The 14815-nt window shown below is 42.0% G+C and overlaps 1 protein-coding gene across 1 annotated transcript; it reads left to right on the forward strand.

The window, feature by feature from the left end:
- Window positions 1-1839: 1839 nt before the first annotated feature.
- Window positions 1840-14815, forward strand: LOC139473894 (uncharacterized). The gene is made up of 12 exons (XM_071256689.1): window positions 1840-2208; window positions 3368-3527; window positions 4947-5117; window positions 5788-5879; window positions 6106-6332; window positions 8797-9050; window positions 9194-9416; window positions 9802-9897; window positions 10115-10326; window positions 12066-12266; window positions 12727-12901; window positions 13817-14815. Exons 1-12 carry the CDS (start codon window positions 1919-1921, stop codon window positions 13930-13932), a joined length of 2217 nt encoding a protein of 738 aa, XP_071112790.1. The 5' UTR covers window positions 1840-1918; the 3' UTR covers window positions 13933-14815.

Below are 14815 nucleotides of genomic sequence, written 5' to 3' on the forward strand. Positions count from 1 at the left end.
TTATAAAATCCCTGCAAAGAATATAATTGTTTCGTCCCTTGCAGCAGCCCTGATCTGATATTCCGGGTAGCCCAGGCCACGGGTGTGGAGGTGAGGGCCAAGTTTAATGACTACATGAGGAAAGAACAACATGGCGAATACACGGGTGTCAGCTGTTTCGGCCCAGTCATCAACATCGCGAAAGACACCAGGTGGGGCAGGAATCAGGTGGGAGATTCCAGGTGGGCAGTTATCAGGTTACTTCAGATGGGCCAGCCTTGGCCTTTTTCTTGTGAAATGCTATGCCGTTCGAGGGCGTAATTATCAGTCTATTCACTTTAATCGTTTAAACCTGGGTGAGTGAGTATGGTTTTACGCCGATTTTAGCAATATTCCATCACATTGTCAAGCCAGGGAATCGAACCCATGTCTTCGGCGTGACCAGCGAACGTTTTAACCACTAGGTTACCCGACCGCCCCGTTTTGAGCTTGATGAATGACCTACACATTGTCACACCTGATACGACCTTATAACACATGTGAACAATTTCAGTCCATGCCGACAATAAATACCCTTTCATTTGTGGATAAACATGCAGTTTGTGATAAAGGCAAACATCTTCGGAAATGGGAAATCGTTGGTAGTGTTTCGTACACAATGCATTTTGATTTAATATTTAAAGTGAGTATCGTGCATGAAGCCGAGGAACCGTAAGTCCCCATGATCCCCACTGAGGTGGCCTAGCTTTGGTTACTGGTGGTCTTTCGCCCATGTTTTAAACTGTATCAATGATATTGATCAGCGGCCGCTTACCATATACATGCCCATGTACCTGCAGATCTGATTTTTATTTTTCTACAGGAAACATAGGGAGGGAATCCATTCCTGACAGGAGTCTTTGCTACCAATTTCGTGAAGGGCCTCCAGGGAAGCGATCCCCGCTACGTAAGAGCCAACGCCGGTTGCCAACACTTCAATGTTCATGTTGGTCCAGAGACTATATCTGTGTCACGTTTCTCACTTGATGCAAAGATACGTTAAGGTCAAGGATGGATGCGAGGTCATGCCAAGAGATGAACCATGCAATAGAATTCCCTGGCATCATGCAAGATTTATGTTTGTGGCGGGTGCCACCGGTAGTGGAGGATACGCTCATCTTTTCGCGAACACCTCGTGTCATCACTATTTGATAATGATTCATCAATACATGCTCACGATAGTCAGGATCGTCGAATCGACACTTCTTTTGGTTGCGTCTTGTGAATATGGAAAGCGTCTTTATACTTATATTTACATGCATCCTGTTGTCACTAACTTGTAATTCCGTACTCATGACATCCTTACTCGTCAGCTGGACGGGGATAACCTCTTTGGCGTCCGACCTCGGACCAGAAGGTGCGTGGTTGGAATCCTGTCTATTGAAGCTACTCACAAGTCGGAATGAGAACATGTTGTCGTTTCATTCAGCCATTATGTTTTACTATCGTGTGCTTCCGTACTATAAATTAGTCTAGGGAAATAAATTGTATTATGCTCTTGACTATCTGATGTAGGATATTTACCCCAGTGAACCATTTAAGGGTCATCCAATTTCTGTATCATATAATGTCATTCTAAGAATTCATATTTTAAGGCGTAATTTCACTCATTGGCGTCACTTTTGAAAATGTCCATGAAGAGAATGCAACAGAGAACCGTCCAAAATATCATATAGCGCAAAGTGAGTGGAGTTTTACATAAAAGGCATACGCATCAGGAGAAATCTGGTTCCGAAATGGTTTGTCATTCAGTATAATCTATGTTATCTAAAAACCAAGCAAACGGGCCACGATACATATTCATGCTGCCATATGTAGATAAAATGAGTCACGTTATGCCTCTGTAACATATCCCGACGAAGTCCTCACACAGTCATTCTCTCCGTGTCGTCCCCACACAATGCTCCTCCTTCTCTTCTTCGTGCCCCTGGTGGTGGGGGACTACCCCTTTAGAAATACCTCTCTCCCCTGGGAGGACAGAGTCAACGATCTCGTTGGGCGCTTCACCCTGGACGAGATCCAGCTACAGATGGCCCGTGGGGGTTCAGGACCAAACGCTGGCCCCGCCCCTGCTATATCCCGTCTCGGTATCAAGCCCTACTCCTGGGACACCGAGTGTCTCCGTGGGGATGTGTCGGCGGGTGCCGCTACCTCCTTCCCCCAGGCTCTAGGACTTGGAGCCTCATTCAGGTGAGATACCTACACAAATTCAAATTCAAATCTTAGCTATCATAATACGTGGACTACCTATTCATGGTTTCTAGTTTTGCATACAGTGCGGAACCTTTTCGCGAATTTCTGATATGATCACTAACTGATAGTGTTTCATAAAATATGCTTGTGATATACTTGTATTGTTTGATAGGCATTGCTTAGAAGTTGACGGATGACAAAGTTGACACAATCTACAACTTCTCTTCAATATTGTAAAGGCGACGTTTCAGTATAGATCCTTATACCGTTGTCGCTTGAAGCAGCGATTTCTTATGATAATGGAAATGGGTTTGTCGCTTTTATTCGATAAACTACAGTAGACTACGGTTATAACGAACTCGAGGGGACCACTAATTTTAATTCGTAATAACCGTAGTTCGTTATAAGCATACATTCAGCATATGTACAACAAATAGTCGGGACTAAAAATAAGTTCGTTGTATCCGTCAGTTTGTTATAAGCGTTTTCGTTATAAACGTAGTTTACTGTACGCAGTATGTTATTATGTATGTATTTTAACGTTATTAAAGTGTTGATTCTGAGCTTTAAAGTTTTTTATGACTGACAACATGTTCTCCAACTCTCCAACGTTCATGTGAAGCGGCACAATAACACACAACATGGATAAATACAAACTTGGACTCGTGTGTAGAAACTACAAATTGTTATTCATGTATATGATATACTATAATAACTTAATAAACACAAACTAATTTATTATTGAAAATCTGGAATTTTTGGAACGTTATATACACTAAAGTCTTCTTAATGAACTCATACACCGAGTTAGAATTGATCCCCAATTGGTCGTCAGAAGCGACTTAATTGATCAGATAGATTTGCTCAATTTCGTTTTATCGTACTCCGATTGCGGGGATCATAACATCAATCGCTGGATTGTCTGGTCAAACTCGAATATGATCATTCTGCCGTCATTTAGCTGTAATATTGCTGAACAAACTTAACCTAGACATGCTGAAGTATTGCAACTGACATCGTCTCTCCCATATGCAAATCACTCACCAACTGATGTTTTCATTTCCAATAGTTAAATGCAAAGAACTATATTAGCTAAACATTTAAATGAGTATATTGACATCCAAGCAAAATGTTAAATGATTCGCCCTTCCTGCAGCACAGATCTGATATTCCGGGTAGCCCAGGCCACGGGTGAGGAGGTGAGGGCCAAGTATAACAATTTCACAGCGCATGGGATATACGGCACTCACAAGGGTATCAGCTGTTTCAGCCCGGTCATCAATATCGTGAGAGACCCCAGGTGGGGCAGGAATCAGGTGAGAGACCCCAGAGGCGACCGGAATTAGGTCTGCCTTCGGCTGGATCATGTGCGATTATGCTGCCTTGCCCTATTCAGCCTTGTCGCTATCTTATAGATCTATTTCGATGTCGTCTTTATGATACTCGTTCAGTTACAGTTCCTTTACAAACGTTCTTTGAAACATATTACCTAGGCAATGACAGCAAAGGCGAATAGCGGCAATCATATATGCTTGCATAATTGAATAGAATCCAGTCTTTGGAACATAATGGCCATCTGCCATCTGTCAAGCATATCTGGGACGTCTACAGAAACTAGGCAGGTGATCAACACGGTGTCTACTTCTCATGTCTTGTATAAAGTATTAATATGCTGTGTTACTATTTACTCGAGGAGCTTGTCCCTGAAACGTGATAGCTGTTACAACTGGTTTCATTTTGACACGGGCGGAACACATGTCTAGCATTGAACAAGACGCATCATACACATCACTTGATTTCACGATTCATGGAGTATTGATTTGAAGTCCCAGAAAAATTATTCCCATTTGAATACAACATAAACTTGGCAGAAACAATATAAGGATAAGTATAATTTACTAATGAAACTGGTTATTTTGGCACAATATAAGGTTTTGTTAATGTTTTCTGATTTATGACCCAGAAATGAAATCAAGTCTTTGAAAGGCACATAAGGAAGAGGATTAATGGATGTCAACTTCTATTTTATGAGGAACACAATGTTTCGGAGAATATACTTACTCCTTTATCAGGTGATGAAGGAGTAAGTATATACTCCAAAACGTTGTGTCCCTCATAGTAAAGAAGTTGACATCCATAAATCCTCTTACTAAGCGGCGAAATGTCTGTCAATTATGCGAAATGACCATGATCAGGGAGGGTCTGTTGCTTTGGTTGGAATAGATGACCTCTATGACATACATACTCCTTGATCAAGAACAGGTTGGTGAACTTTAAGCTAAAATAAAGAAACGAAAAAGTAGACCACAGTGACCTGCTTGTTTAATGACAACTTTTCATTTTGATACACATTTGTAGTTTATCTTGTTGTTGTTTATCTTATTAAACCACTGCATACATAAACATATTAAAATATCTGCAGAAAATAGCAAGGTTAAAAAACGGTACGTTTACATTGACCTTATCTTTATACAGAGGTCATTCTTATATGTTATCACGTTATCTGTATAATCTATAACCCTAATCTAAGGCGAACAGTACAGTGCCCTGAGTTACAATGTCACCAAACCGTCTTCAAGGGTATGGACATGACTTTGACCTACTACCACACAAATAAGAAGGAACAACCCACGTTATGTACGTTAAACAGTTGAGAGAATGTCCTGACACTAAAAACAACAAAACCATTATTTGTCGTTTCGGTTCATACAGTCCCTATTGCTCAATTTGTACAGGAAACATATGGAGAGGATCCACACCTGTCAGGTGTCTTTGCTGCCAATTTCGTGAAGGGTCTCCAGGGAAGTGATCCCCGCTACATCAGAGCCAATGCAGGCTGCAAGCACTTCAATGTCCATGGCGGCCCCGATAATATACCGTCGTCGCGCTTCTCGTTTGATGCAGAGGTCAGAAATATAAGGTCACGTCACATAACAACACGTCACTTCACAGTGACAACAAAATCCATGCATTCTAAAAGTTCCTCTTCTTTATTCCTTGTCGTTAATTGTCATTGACATTTCGTGTTCCGTAACATGAAGGGAATCTGGCATATTCCAAAATTGATTGTTTTCTGACAAATATGATTCGGATATCTCAACTTTTGTTGTGATGTAACTGAGAGATGACGAAAACTTATTACTACCAAGAGTTGCACAGCTAGTGTACTGGCCCTGAATGCAATATAGGATTCTATTTGTGGCCATTCCTTTCTTGGTAAATCATAACGCCATTTCCATAATCATACTAAACCTATGTCAAAAGCATGTTCAGTACAGAGATCGACATCAACGTAAATCTAATTCAGTTTATCATTTGTCAACTTATTTTTAATGTTTAGGAAGTACCTGGAATTTACAAGTACATGTATATGGCACCACTTATATTGCCTAATTGAATTCTTTCATTGTACATTTGGGGCGGAGGGGTAACCTCTCCGTAGACCTAGTTTGTTCGATTCCCTACCATGTGTGAAGCCCATTTCTGGCTAAAACCTCATTCACTCACCCACCCACCCGCCCGACCGACCGCCACTCACTCACTTACTCACTCACTCACTCTGACTTGTTCCTACAGGTGTCTGAAAGAGACTGGCGCACTACATTTCTCCCAGCATTCCGCACCTGTGTTAAGGCCGGGACCTACAATCTCATGTGCAGTTACAATAGGTGGGTAGTTAAAATGAAAGCTTCTACTCAAAACGAAACATTACTCCTTAATCATCCGTTAAACCAGAACTGCCGAGTTCTACATTCTACAACGGCAATTTCTATATCCATAAATTTGCGTCCTGCGGTCCGTTCCACAAGCTGGAAGACAAACTGTGTGTTGCTGTCGGTAAAAGTGGTATGTTTTCGTAAGAATCCAATCTTATGTGTATCCCTTATTTTCAAGAATCAATGGAGTTCCAGCATGCGCCAACAAGAAGCTTCTGACGGATATTCTGAGAACCGAATGGGGTTTCAAAGGTTACATAGTCAGTGACGAAGCTGCCATTGAGAACATCATCACTCAACACCACTACCTCAACAACAGCGTCGACACCGTCGCAGCGTGTGTGGAGGCTGGATGCAACCTCGAGTTGTCAGGAAACTTAGCGCAGTCTGTTTTCATGTCACTTGGTACGTTTATAGTGTCCACGGTTTAGAGTTTACCATCGAGAAACGCGTTCATTGTTCATCTGATTGCCACACGATGGCTTGTGCACCCGACATCCATACAAGTGTTCATAGTTAATAGAGTAAAAAATAATAATAACACTATTTATCACATAATGGGTAGGTTTCTCGGCAGGATAAAGCCAACGGATAAAACCGATATCCGTTGGGGTCATATGCGGATAGAGATGCAAATATCAAAGGTCAAGTAGCGACTACTTTCACTGTTTATAACCAAACATGGCGTCGCCCTCGTCATTCGGCGATCGAGTCAGAATTAACCATCGGGAATCTGAATAAGCTACAGGGATAATTGCTATCATTATCAAAAGAACAGTCGAATATACTGAAAATCAGTGTCTAACTGTGACGTAGCTTAGGCATTTTATAAGTTTTGGCAACTTTGGAGATGTAAATTTCGAAACAATTTTGCGAGGGCACGAGACCTAGCCAATCGGGATTAGTAGCCATATCTGTGCTTGTAGACCTCTGCGGATTGAAACCTTCTCCACAAATTAACATAGTTGGATTTGGCCGAAATATGTTTCAGTTGTTACCTTGTTTCGTTTTGTCGCTGTGTGTACATCTGACTACACTTCCTAGCGTTATGACAGGACAGACCGACTGTCAACAACGTCTGACCGTGGCCGTGACGTCTCATAGACTAGGGTTAGAGTAGCTTCCCTTTCTCAAAGGGCAGTTACTCTAGTAGACAGACCGATTGATTGCCGCAAAATGCAATTAAAAACAATTGTTGTTTTGCGTATATGTTGCTTCTCCAGTGTTTAAGGAACAGATTTCAATTGGAACTATATTGGCTCCTGTCACTGTCCGACTGACACATCACTTACCCTGTGACGTAATAAATATTAATGCGCGCATCGGTTTCGGTAATGATTGTGAGAGAGCGAAAGCGATTGTGGAGCACAGAATTAAAGAATGACATTAGATGATACATAATAATAACACTATATATCTGCAAAATGCACATGGATGCTTGTTTGCTTGAGTACGGGTGAGTTGCAATGGGGTTTAACGTCGCGTCCAAGATTATTGCAATAATGCGACTTGCATGTACGCGCGCGCGTGCGTGCGTGCGTGCGTGTGTGTGTGTGTGTGTGTGTGTGTGTCTGTGTGTGTGTGTGTGTGTGTCCGTGTGTGTGTGGCCGCTTGTACTGATGCCGGACTGACGTCGATTTATAGTGCTAGCTCACTGAGATACCATGCCGCAGTTTAACATGGATACCCCACTCATACTCAGTATACTGACTCCGAGCCGCCCAGTCCTTGTTTTAGTCCCTTAATGCCGAGCGCCAGACAGGGTAACAACAAGCACCATCTTTTAACGTCTTTTGTTATGACGCGGCCGGGGATCGAACCCCGGGCCTTCCGCTCTCTGGACGGACGCTCTACCACTAGACCACGGAGGCGGTCTTGCTAGAGTATAATATACGTCATTAAAGCAAACGGCGTGTGACCAAGGTATATGTCTGTATCTGAATTTGGTTGAATGTTTCATATTTTCATGGTGTGGAGCATTAGGGCATTGGTCGTTATTCTGGTAACTTTCGACTTCTACGTTACGGGAGCTTGATCAACACCGGTCAGGCGCTTTGTTTTTGTAGGAGCGTTAGCTGACTTGTTGAAATGCATTTACGTGATTTACAGTAAAGCGTGTCATTGTCTGATTTAGCACATTGCCAAAGATTTTTATCGATGCGTTCATAAAGGGTATTGTAAACCTGGCACACATTATTTATCCTAAGAACTGAAGTTCATCTGTGCCCGAAATGACATGGCTTCCACATTGTTAGGTCTCAATATCCTTATGATTCTGTTAAACTGAGTCCGCCCGAGTGTCAAGTACAGAACCTCTGCACGGAGACATTAAGTTCGGTGGTTCGTCAAAAGAAAAGACGTTTTTTGATGGGAATTTTTATTCCTCTACCTGGAGCTTGGCACAATGGGGAATAAACAAGGATTGTTCGGTCGGAGTCTGTATACTGTGTCTGAGTGGAACATGCATGTTAACTGCGGCTTTAGTCTTGAATACCCAGCATTAGTATGTGTGTGGTGTGGTCAAATAGGGTTTAACGTCGCGTCTAAGATGTTTGCACTTGTATAGCGACGTGCATGCACATGTATGTTTAGCTGCTTGTTCTAGTCAGGACAAATGCCGAATTTCATGCGCTAGCCCACCGAGATACCATGTCGCACTACAGGAATACCACACTCGGACACAGTATACCGACTCCGAGCCGACCGGTCCTTGCTTTAGCCCCTTAAGGCCAAACGGGTAGGGTAACATCAAGTACCATCTTTTAACGTCTTTTCTTATGACGCCACGAGGAATCGAAACTATCAGAATCAATGTAGGACTCTGAATTGCACCATGTAAGCTACAGCAGTGGTGTCTGCTTTCTTGCAGTTGATGCTGTGAAACAAGGCAAGCTGACTGAAGACGTGGTCAGGACCAGAGTTAAGGAACTTTTCAATGTCAGAATGAGGCTTGGAGAGTTCGACCCACCGGAAATGAATCAATACACAAAACTGAACGTTTCAATAGTTCAGGGAGAAGCTCACAGGAACCTGTCTGTTGAGGCAGCACTGAAGACATTTGTGTTGCTGAAAAACCAAGAAAATGTGCTTCCCTTGAAGCCATCGATCTACAAGAATGTGGCGGTAGGTGTGTGCTATTGAACAAAATAACATAGATTTGTTTTGACAGGGTTGGGTGTAATAAGTGTCATTTACCTGTAATAGATGAACGCGGCGTTAAGTATAAAAACAAAAAAACATAATGAAAGTGGATTCTTGTCCAACAGGTTGTCGGACCAATGGCCAACAATTCTAATGCACTGTTTGGAGACTACTCCCCTAACATCGACCTCAGATACACCACCAACCCTCTACAAGGCGTACAGTCTATCTGGTCTACAGTGAGGTATGGGGCAGGCTGCACGGACACCAAATGCACTGAGTATAACTCCCAGGAAGTCCAGACAGCAGCAAAAGGCAGTGATCTACTTTTTGTGTGTCTTGGGACAGGTGAGGCCCTTAATCTTAATTGAGCAACATTTTTTTTCTGTTTAGGATTTATTTAGTGAAGACATACCGTGTTTATTTGCAAATAATAAATCAATATCTCACTGGATATGAAAAAGAACAGACTCCCTAAAGCTCTTTATGGTTTTCAGAGTATGATCATGTCGGTCACTAAGATCATAAGTAATGCATAGAAAATTAGATATTAATTTATGCTCGCTTGCCGGTTAGGTGGGCACCTTGGTTTTTCAGTACAATTCCGATATATACTAGTACTTCTTCAGATTAAACACAAAAAAACTCCATGAAAGGTAGATGTGGAATCCTGTGACTTTTTAGAATTTGTTCAGAGCCTTGTTGCTGATGAGAACCAAACGTTTTCTTTCAGGTACGGAGATAGAGGCTGAAGGCAACGACAAGGCCAATCTGGACCTCCCTGGACAACAGCTGCAGCTGCTGCAGGAAGCTGTCACCGCCGGCCAGGGTAGGTGGGAGTTTGACAACACATTTAATAACATTGAACCACTGTGGGGATGTTCGGAGATTCATAATACAAATGGCCATTTCTCTGTCATCTCTGTTAAGACAGTGTTGCTACCTTCTACAACCAGAACAATTTAAACAACGGCTACACCAACCAAATTCACACTTTTGGATAGTATTGTCGACACGACAAGTGATCAGTTCGTCTTTCCTTCCAGTATCGGGTGCGAAGGTCATTCTTCTTCTCTTCAATGCTGGACCACTCAACATCACATGGGCTGTTGAGAGTCCAAAGGTTCACGCCATCATGGAACTATTTTTGCCAGCACAGGCGACAGGCGAGGCATTGCGACGGGTGCTTTTAGCTGAAGGACCCAACTCAGTTCCAGCTGCCAGACTTCCGGTCACGTGGCCAAGGTATATGGACACAGTAAGTATAAATATTGTAGTTATTACATCAAAGCCTCTAGTAAAGCTTTGAACGTCATACGAATCTTTCTCAATAGTTGTTTGATCAAGGTTACATCACGGTGGACATGTGAAAGGTCAAGGTCACTGTGAATGTCGTTCGTATGTTTCTCATTTTGATGACTTTCGTATTTTGTTCACATTATCAGCATTTAAGTGTTCATCAGACCTCGGTATTTCCTCAGAAACATTTGAATGTCAGTGCCGACAGAACATTTTCGTAAGTGACAGTACCGTGACACTTTTGTTTCATACCTAGTTTGCCGCATGTGCCGTGAATAATGTTGATGTTCTTCCTTAATATATATATTTATTAGGTGGAGATAGTTCCTCAAAAAGGCACTGAGGGTAATGAAAGTGAGTCAGTTGTCAGTTCATGTCAGTGTCAACTTGGTATAAATGATATATAAAAACATGGCAGATATAAGGCCAGTATGTTAACTGAGGAAGAGATCTGTCCAAGCCATGTATCAGAACTGTCAACATTTGACTTGACTCTAAGACCTGAAGACATGTCCATTCCCCTTTTGTGCTGGATTTCAAAGCTCCAACGAGATGACACACAGTAACATATCTATCTTCTGGGGTTCAGGTCAATTTGTCAAAAATGGAAGCAAATGCCATCTGAAATTTGAGGGCTAAGATATATTGGCAAGAAGTAGGCATCCCCATGGTGTCTACATTTCACAACTTTTCAGATACAATCGAGCATGCTCTTTCTTCCATGTTTTCAAAGAGCGTAATGCAACTCTTGCTCAGAAATGGTTTGATTAAGGTAACAACATTCAAGGCCTGAGCCTTTAAATCTTTTAAAAGCTTTTGAAAAGCGTCATGGTAGACAGGTTTGGGAATTTTCCACATTCGACACATCAGTGACAAAAATGATGTCCGATGCAGTTCTCTATCTTTACTTGTACCATGTGTATTTTAATGTGTTTGTGATGGGTACCATCGGTGACAGGATATGCTCACCTTCTCGCGAAGCCCTGGTATCATCACTATCTGATACACACCTGCGCATGATATAGTCGGAATCGTACAATGTTTTTGACATTTCATTTGGGTGTTGTCGCTTTTATTTGTTTAAAGAAATACCCGCAAATTGTATCGAGTACATTCCTTGTTTATCTCACTGCTCAGGGCGTGGTAAATCATGAATCTCGGCTAACCATCATCGAAACTGTCTGGTAGGCATGAGTGAGTGAGTTTGGTGTAACGCCGCTTTAAACAGTAGTTCAGGTACTTCCCGCCGTGTCAGCTTTTCTGAGAGGAAAGCCAAGAATGATGCGGGTATTAGATGTTAACTTCATTGGTGACGACCATGAGCAAGGGTGTGGCGCTGACATAATTATAAACACTATCAGGACGAATCTGCCTTTAGATAACACGATCTGGCATATCCTGGTAATAATCATAAACACTATCAGGACGAATCTGCCTTTAGATAACACGATCTGGCATATCCTGGTAATAATCACAAACATTGTCAGGACGAATCTGCCTTTAGATAACACGATCTGACATATCCTGATAATAATCATAAACATTATCAGGACGAATCTGCCGTTAGATAACACGATCTGATATATCCTGGTGATGAACATGTTCATCTGTGGATTCTTATATAAATAGTACCCGGACCACATCAAATGTAACAGATTGATGTAAAAGTACGATTAATTACCTTTATTATTCCACAAGGTGCCTGACATGACAAATTACTCAATGGTCGGACGCACATACCGGTACGCCACGTATCCAGTTCTCTTCCCCTTCGGCTATGGTCTCTCCTACACCAGCTTCTTCTACAACATTTTGGAGTATCCCACTCAGGTGACAGCCGGGGACGACCTGACTGGTTCTGTCTCACTTATCAATCGAGGATCTTTTGATGCTGATGAGGTATGTATCGCCGAAAGTGCTATGTAATTGTTTCAGAATACAAAGAATTACCGACTTTCCTCCTTCCTGAAATATCAACAGCAGTATCTTGAAGGAAAACATTCTTCATCTGATGAAATGTCTTCTGCATATGGATATACCAGCACGGCAATGCCACTACCAGATTTTCTCACTTCTTTACCCACCATTTCATGTGCGTTAAATATCTTTGAAACAGCTCGAGAGTATCATTTGCTGTTTAAGGGCGCACTAAAAATATGCCAACTATATGACGGCGGTCTGCAAACAATCGCGTGTGGACCAGACAATCCAGTGAGTGATATGATGAGCATCAATCTACGCATTTGCGATACGATGACATGCATCAACCAAGTCTGAAAGCCTGCCCACTCGTTAGTATGTCGCGAGTATCAGAACAATACTTCTATTATTTAAAACGCACAACGTTGCTCTATTTCAGGTCATCCAGGTGTACATATCCTGGTCTAACGCCACGGTGACGGTTCCACAGCTTCAGCTGGTGTCCTTCAACAGGATGTTTGCAACACGGGGCGCCCAGACGTCATGGGAATTCACCATCTCGGCTGAGTCCATGGCAGTGTGGACTGAACAAAATGGATGGGTTGTTGAACCAGGTAAGCCGATCGTGCTACTTCCAAACCACACGATGATTGATTGTGACTTTGTGCGAGTGTACGACCGATGCACTGTGAGTGGCATGTGATCAAGACCAGAAAACCCAATGTTTGATGTCATAAATAGGTATCGAAGAGAGATATATTATATCCATCTATTATTAACTCAGCTATGTCATAGCGCTCAGTACATAATAGAACTGGGCCTGACAAAGCAATCGTGGATAGCACAACCTAGGTGGTGAGGTAAAATGGGGTTTCACGTCGCGTCCAAGATTATTGCACTTATATAGCGACGTGCATGCACGTGTGTGTGTGTTTTTGGCTGCTTGTACTAGTCCGGGCGGATGCCAATTTATAGTGCTAGCCCACTGAGATACCATGGCACAGTTTAACATGAATACCCAAATCAGACACAGTATACTGACTCAGAGCTGACCAGTCCTTGTTTTAGCCGCTTAATACCGAACGCCAGACAGGGTAACAACAAGTACAATCTTTTAACGTCCTTAACGCGGCGGGGGATCGAACCCCGGACCTTCCGCTCTCCGTGCGGACGTTCTATCTGGCTCCAAAGAGGAACTTTCATATATCGACGGCCATCATTGGATTGTTTGATGGAGATGTATTATGTACTGTTGACTTCTGATGATATTAAGGGGGAAAGGGGCAAGAACGGAATTAGCAGCGTCAGCTTGTTTGAACAATATTGACAATAAGAAGGAAAATTGTTTTTCGAATACTTCTTTTGGGATAATCGTAGATCTAAAACCATTACTAAAACAATTTCCTCGACAGTAGTTTGTGGGTTTCCGATTGACACATTGAATGATCAATAAGTGAAAGCAATTTCAATATTCAAAATTAAAACTGACGTAATAGTATATACTAAATCAATTTCATGTTTCCTTTCAGGCGTCATTTCAATATGGGTAGGGGGTCAGCAGCCTAACGCCAGCCCCGCTGTTGAGTCCAATGTCATTGCTGGCAAGTTCACGGTTACAGGGAAAAAAGTACTTGGTCGATATTAATGAAAAGCCATGCTAACGTTTGTTTACTTACTTCAAGTACAGTTGGACACTGGATTTTGTCTGGCTATGTTCTAAATATGGATAAAAGTAAAACAGCTTATATGTGACCAATAAAACTAATATTGACCTGTGAGCGATGGAACACCATGTGGAGCTGCGGTGTATGTAACCAAATGGTAAAATGTGTTAAATCGGTAATCAGTATTTTTAAGTCTATTTTTGGAAACATTTTGATTACATGGTTTACGTCAGAGGCGACTGTAGATATCTGGGTTAGAATTGATCTTCAGCAACCCATGCTTGTTGTACGAGGCGACTAACTGGATCGAGTGGTCAGGCTCGCTGACTTGGTTGATGCATGCCATCGTAACCCAATTGCGTAGATCAATGCGCTCATGATGCAAATCACTGGATTGTCTGGTCCAGACGTGATTTTTTTACAACCCGACGTCTTATAGCTGGATTATTGCTCCGTGCAGCGTTAAAAAGCAAACAAACAAACAAACAAAATGATGTCAGGGCTGCATGTTGTCTTGGTACAATTACAACAGCAGCATCCTTACTGTGTTCCTTTGCTGTTTGTTTCCTTTATTTCATTTTATGTTACTCAGAAATTAAAGATTTAAAGAGCCCCTGTTGGTAACGTAAATTGCCCAAAATGTCATTTTAACATGTTAATCGGCTAGCGCAAAGCCTCGTCCTCGTACTGAGCTCACTACTTCAATCAAAACTGTATGTAGTAATAACAGTAAATAGCACGAATGATCATTTATGTAATTTATTTATGAATTAAAGTCATCCAACTTCGTTTTTGGTACGGTGTTAGTGGCACTGAAACAGTATCTTCGTGATAAGGTATAAGGTGTTCTTGTGTCCTTTGAAC

The sequence above is a fragment of the Haliotis cracherodii genome, unplaced genomic scaffold (assembly GCF_022045235.1).
Source record: "Haliotis cracherodii isolate W230 unplaced genomic scaffold, xgHalCrac1.p SCAF_3, whole genome shotgun sequence".
Classification (NCBI taxonomy): domain Eukaryota; kingdom Metazoa; phylum Mollusca; class Gastropoda; order Lepetellida; family Haliotidae; genus Haliotis; species Haliotis cracherodii.

Bases quoted from the DNA above. Each gene is read 5' to 3' on its own strand.
- LOC139473894 (XM_071256689.1), top strand. From the start codon at position 1,919: ATGCTCCTCCTTCTCTTCTTCGTGCCCCTGGTGGTGGGGGACTACCCC. The intron at 6,333-8,796 runs GTACGTTTATAG...GCTTTCTTGCAG, and splicing joins GTCTGTTTTCATGTCACTTG to TTGATGCTGTGAAACAAGGC. The intron at 12,902-13,816 runs GTAAGCCGATCG...GTTTCCTTTCAG, and splicing joins TGGATGGGTTGTTGAACCAG to GCGTCATTTCAATATGGGTA.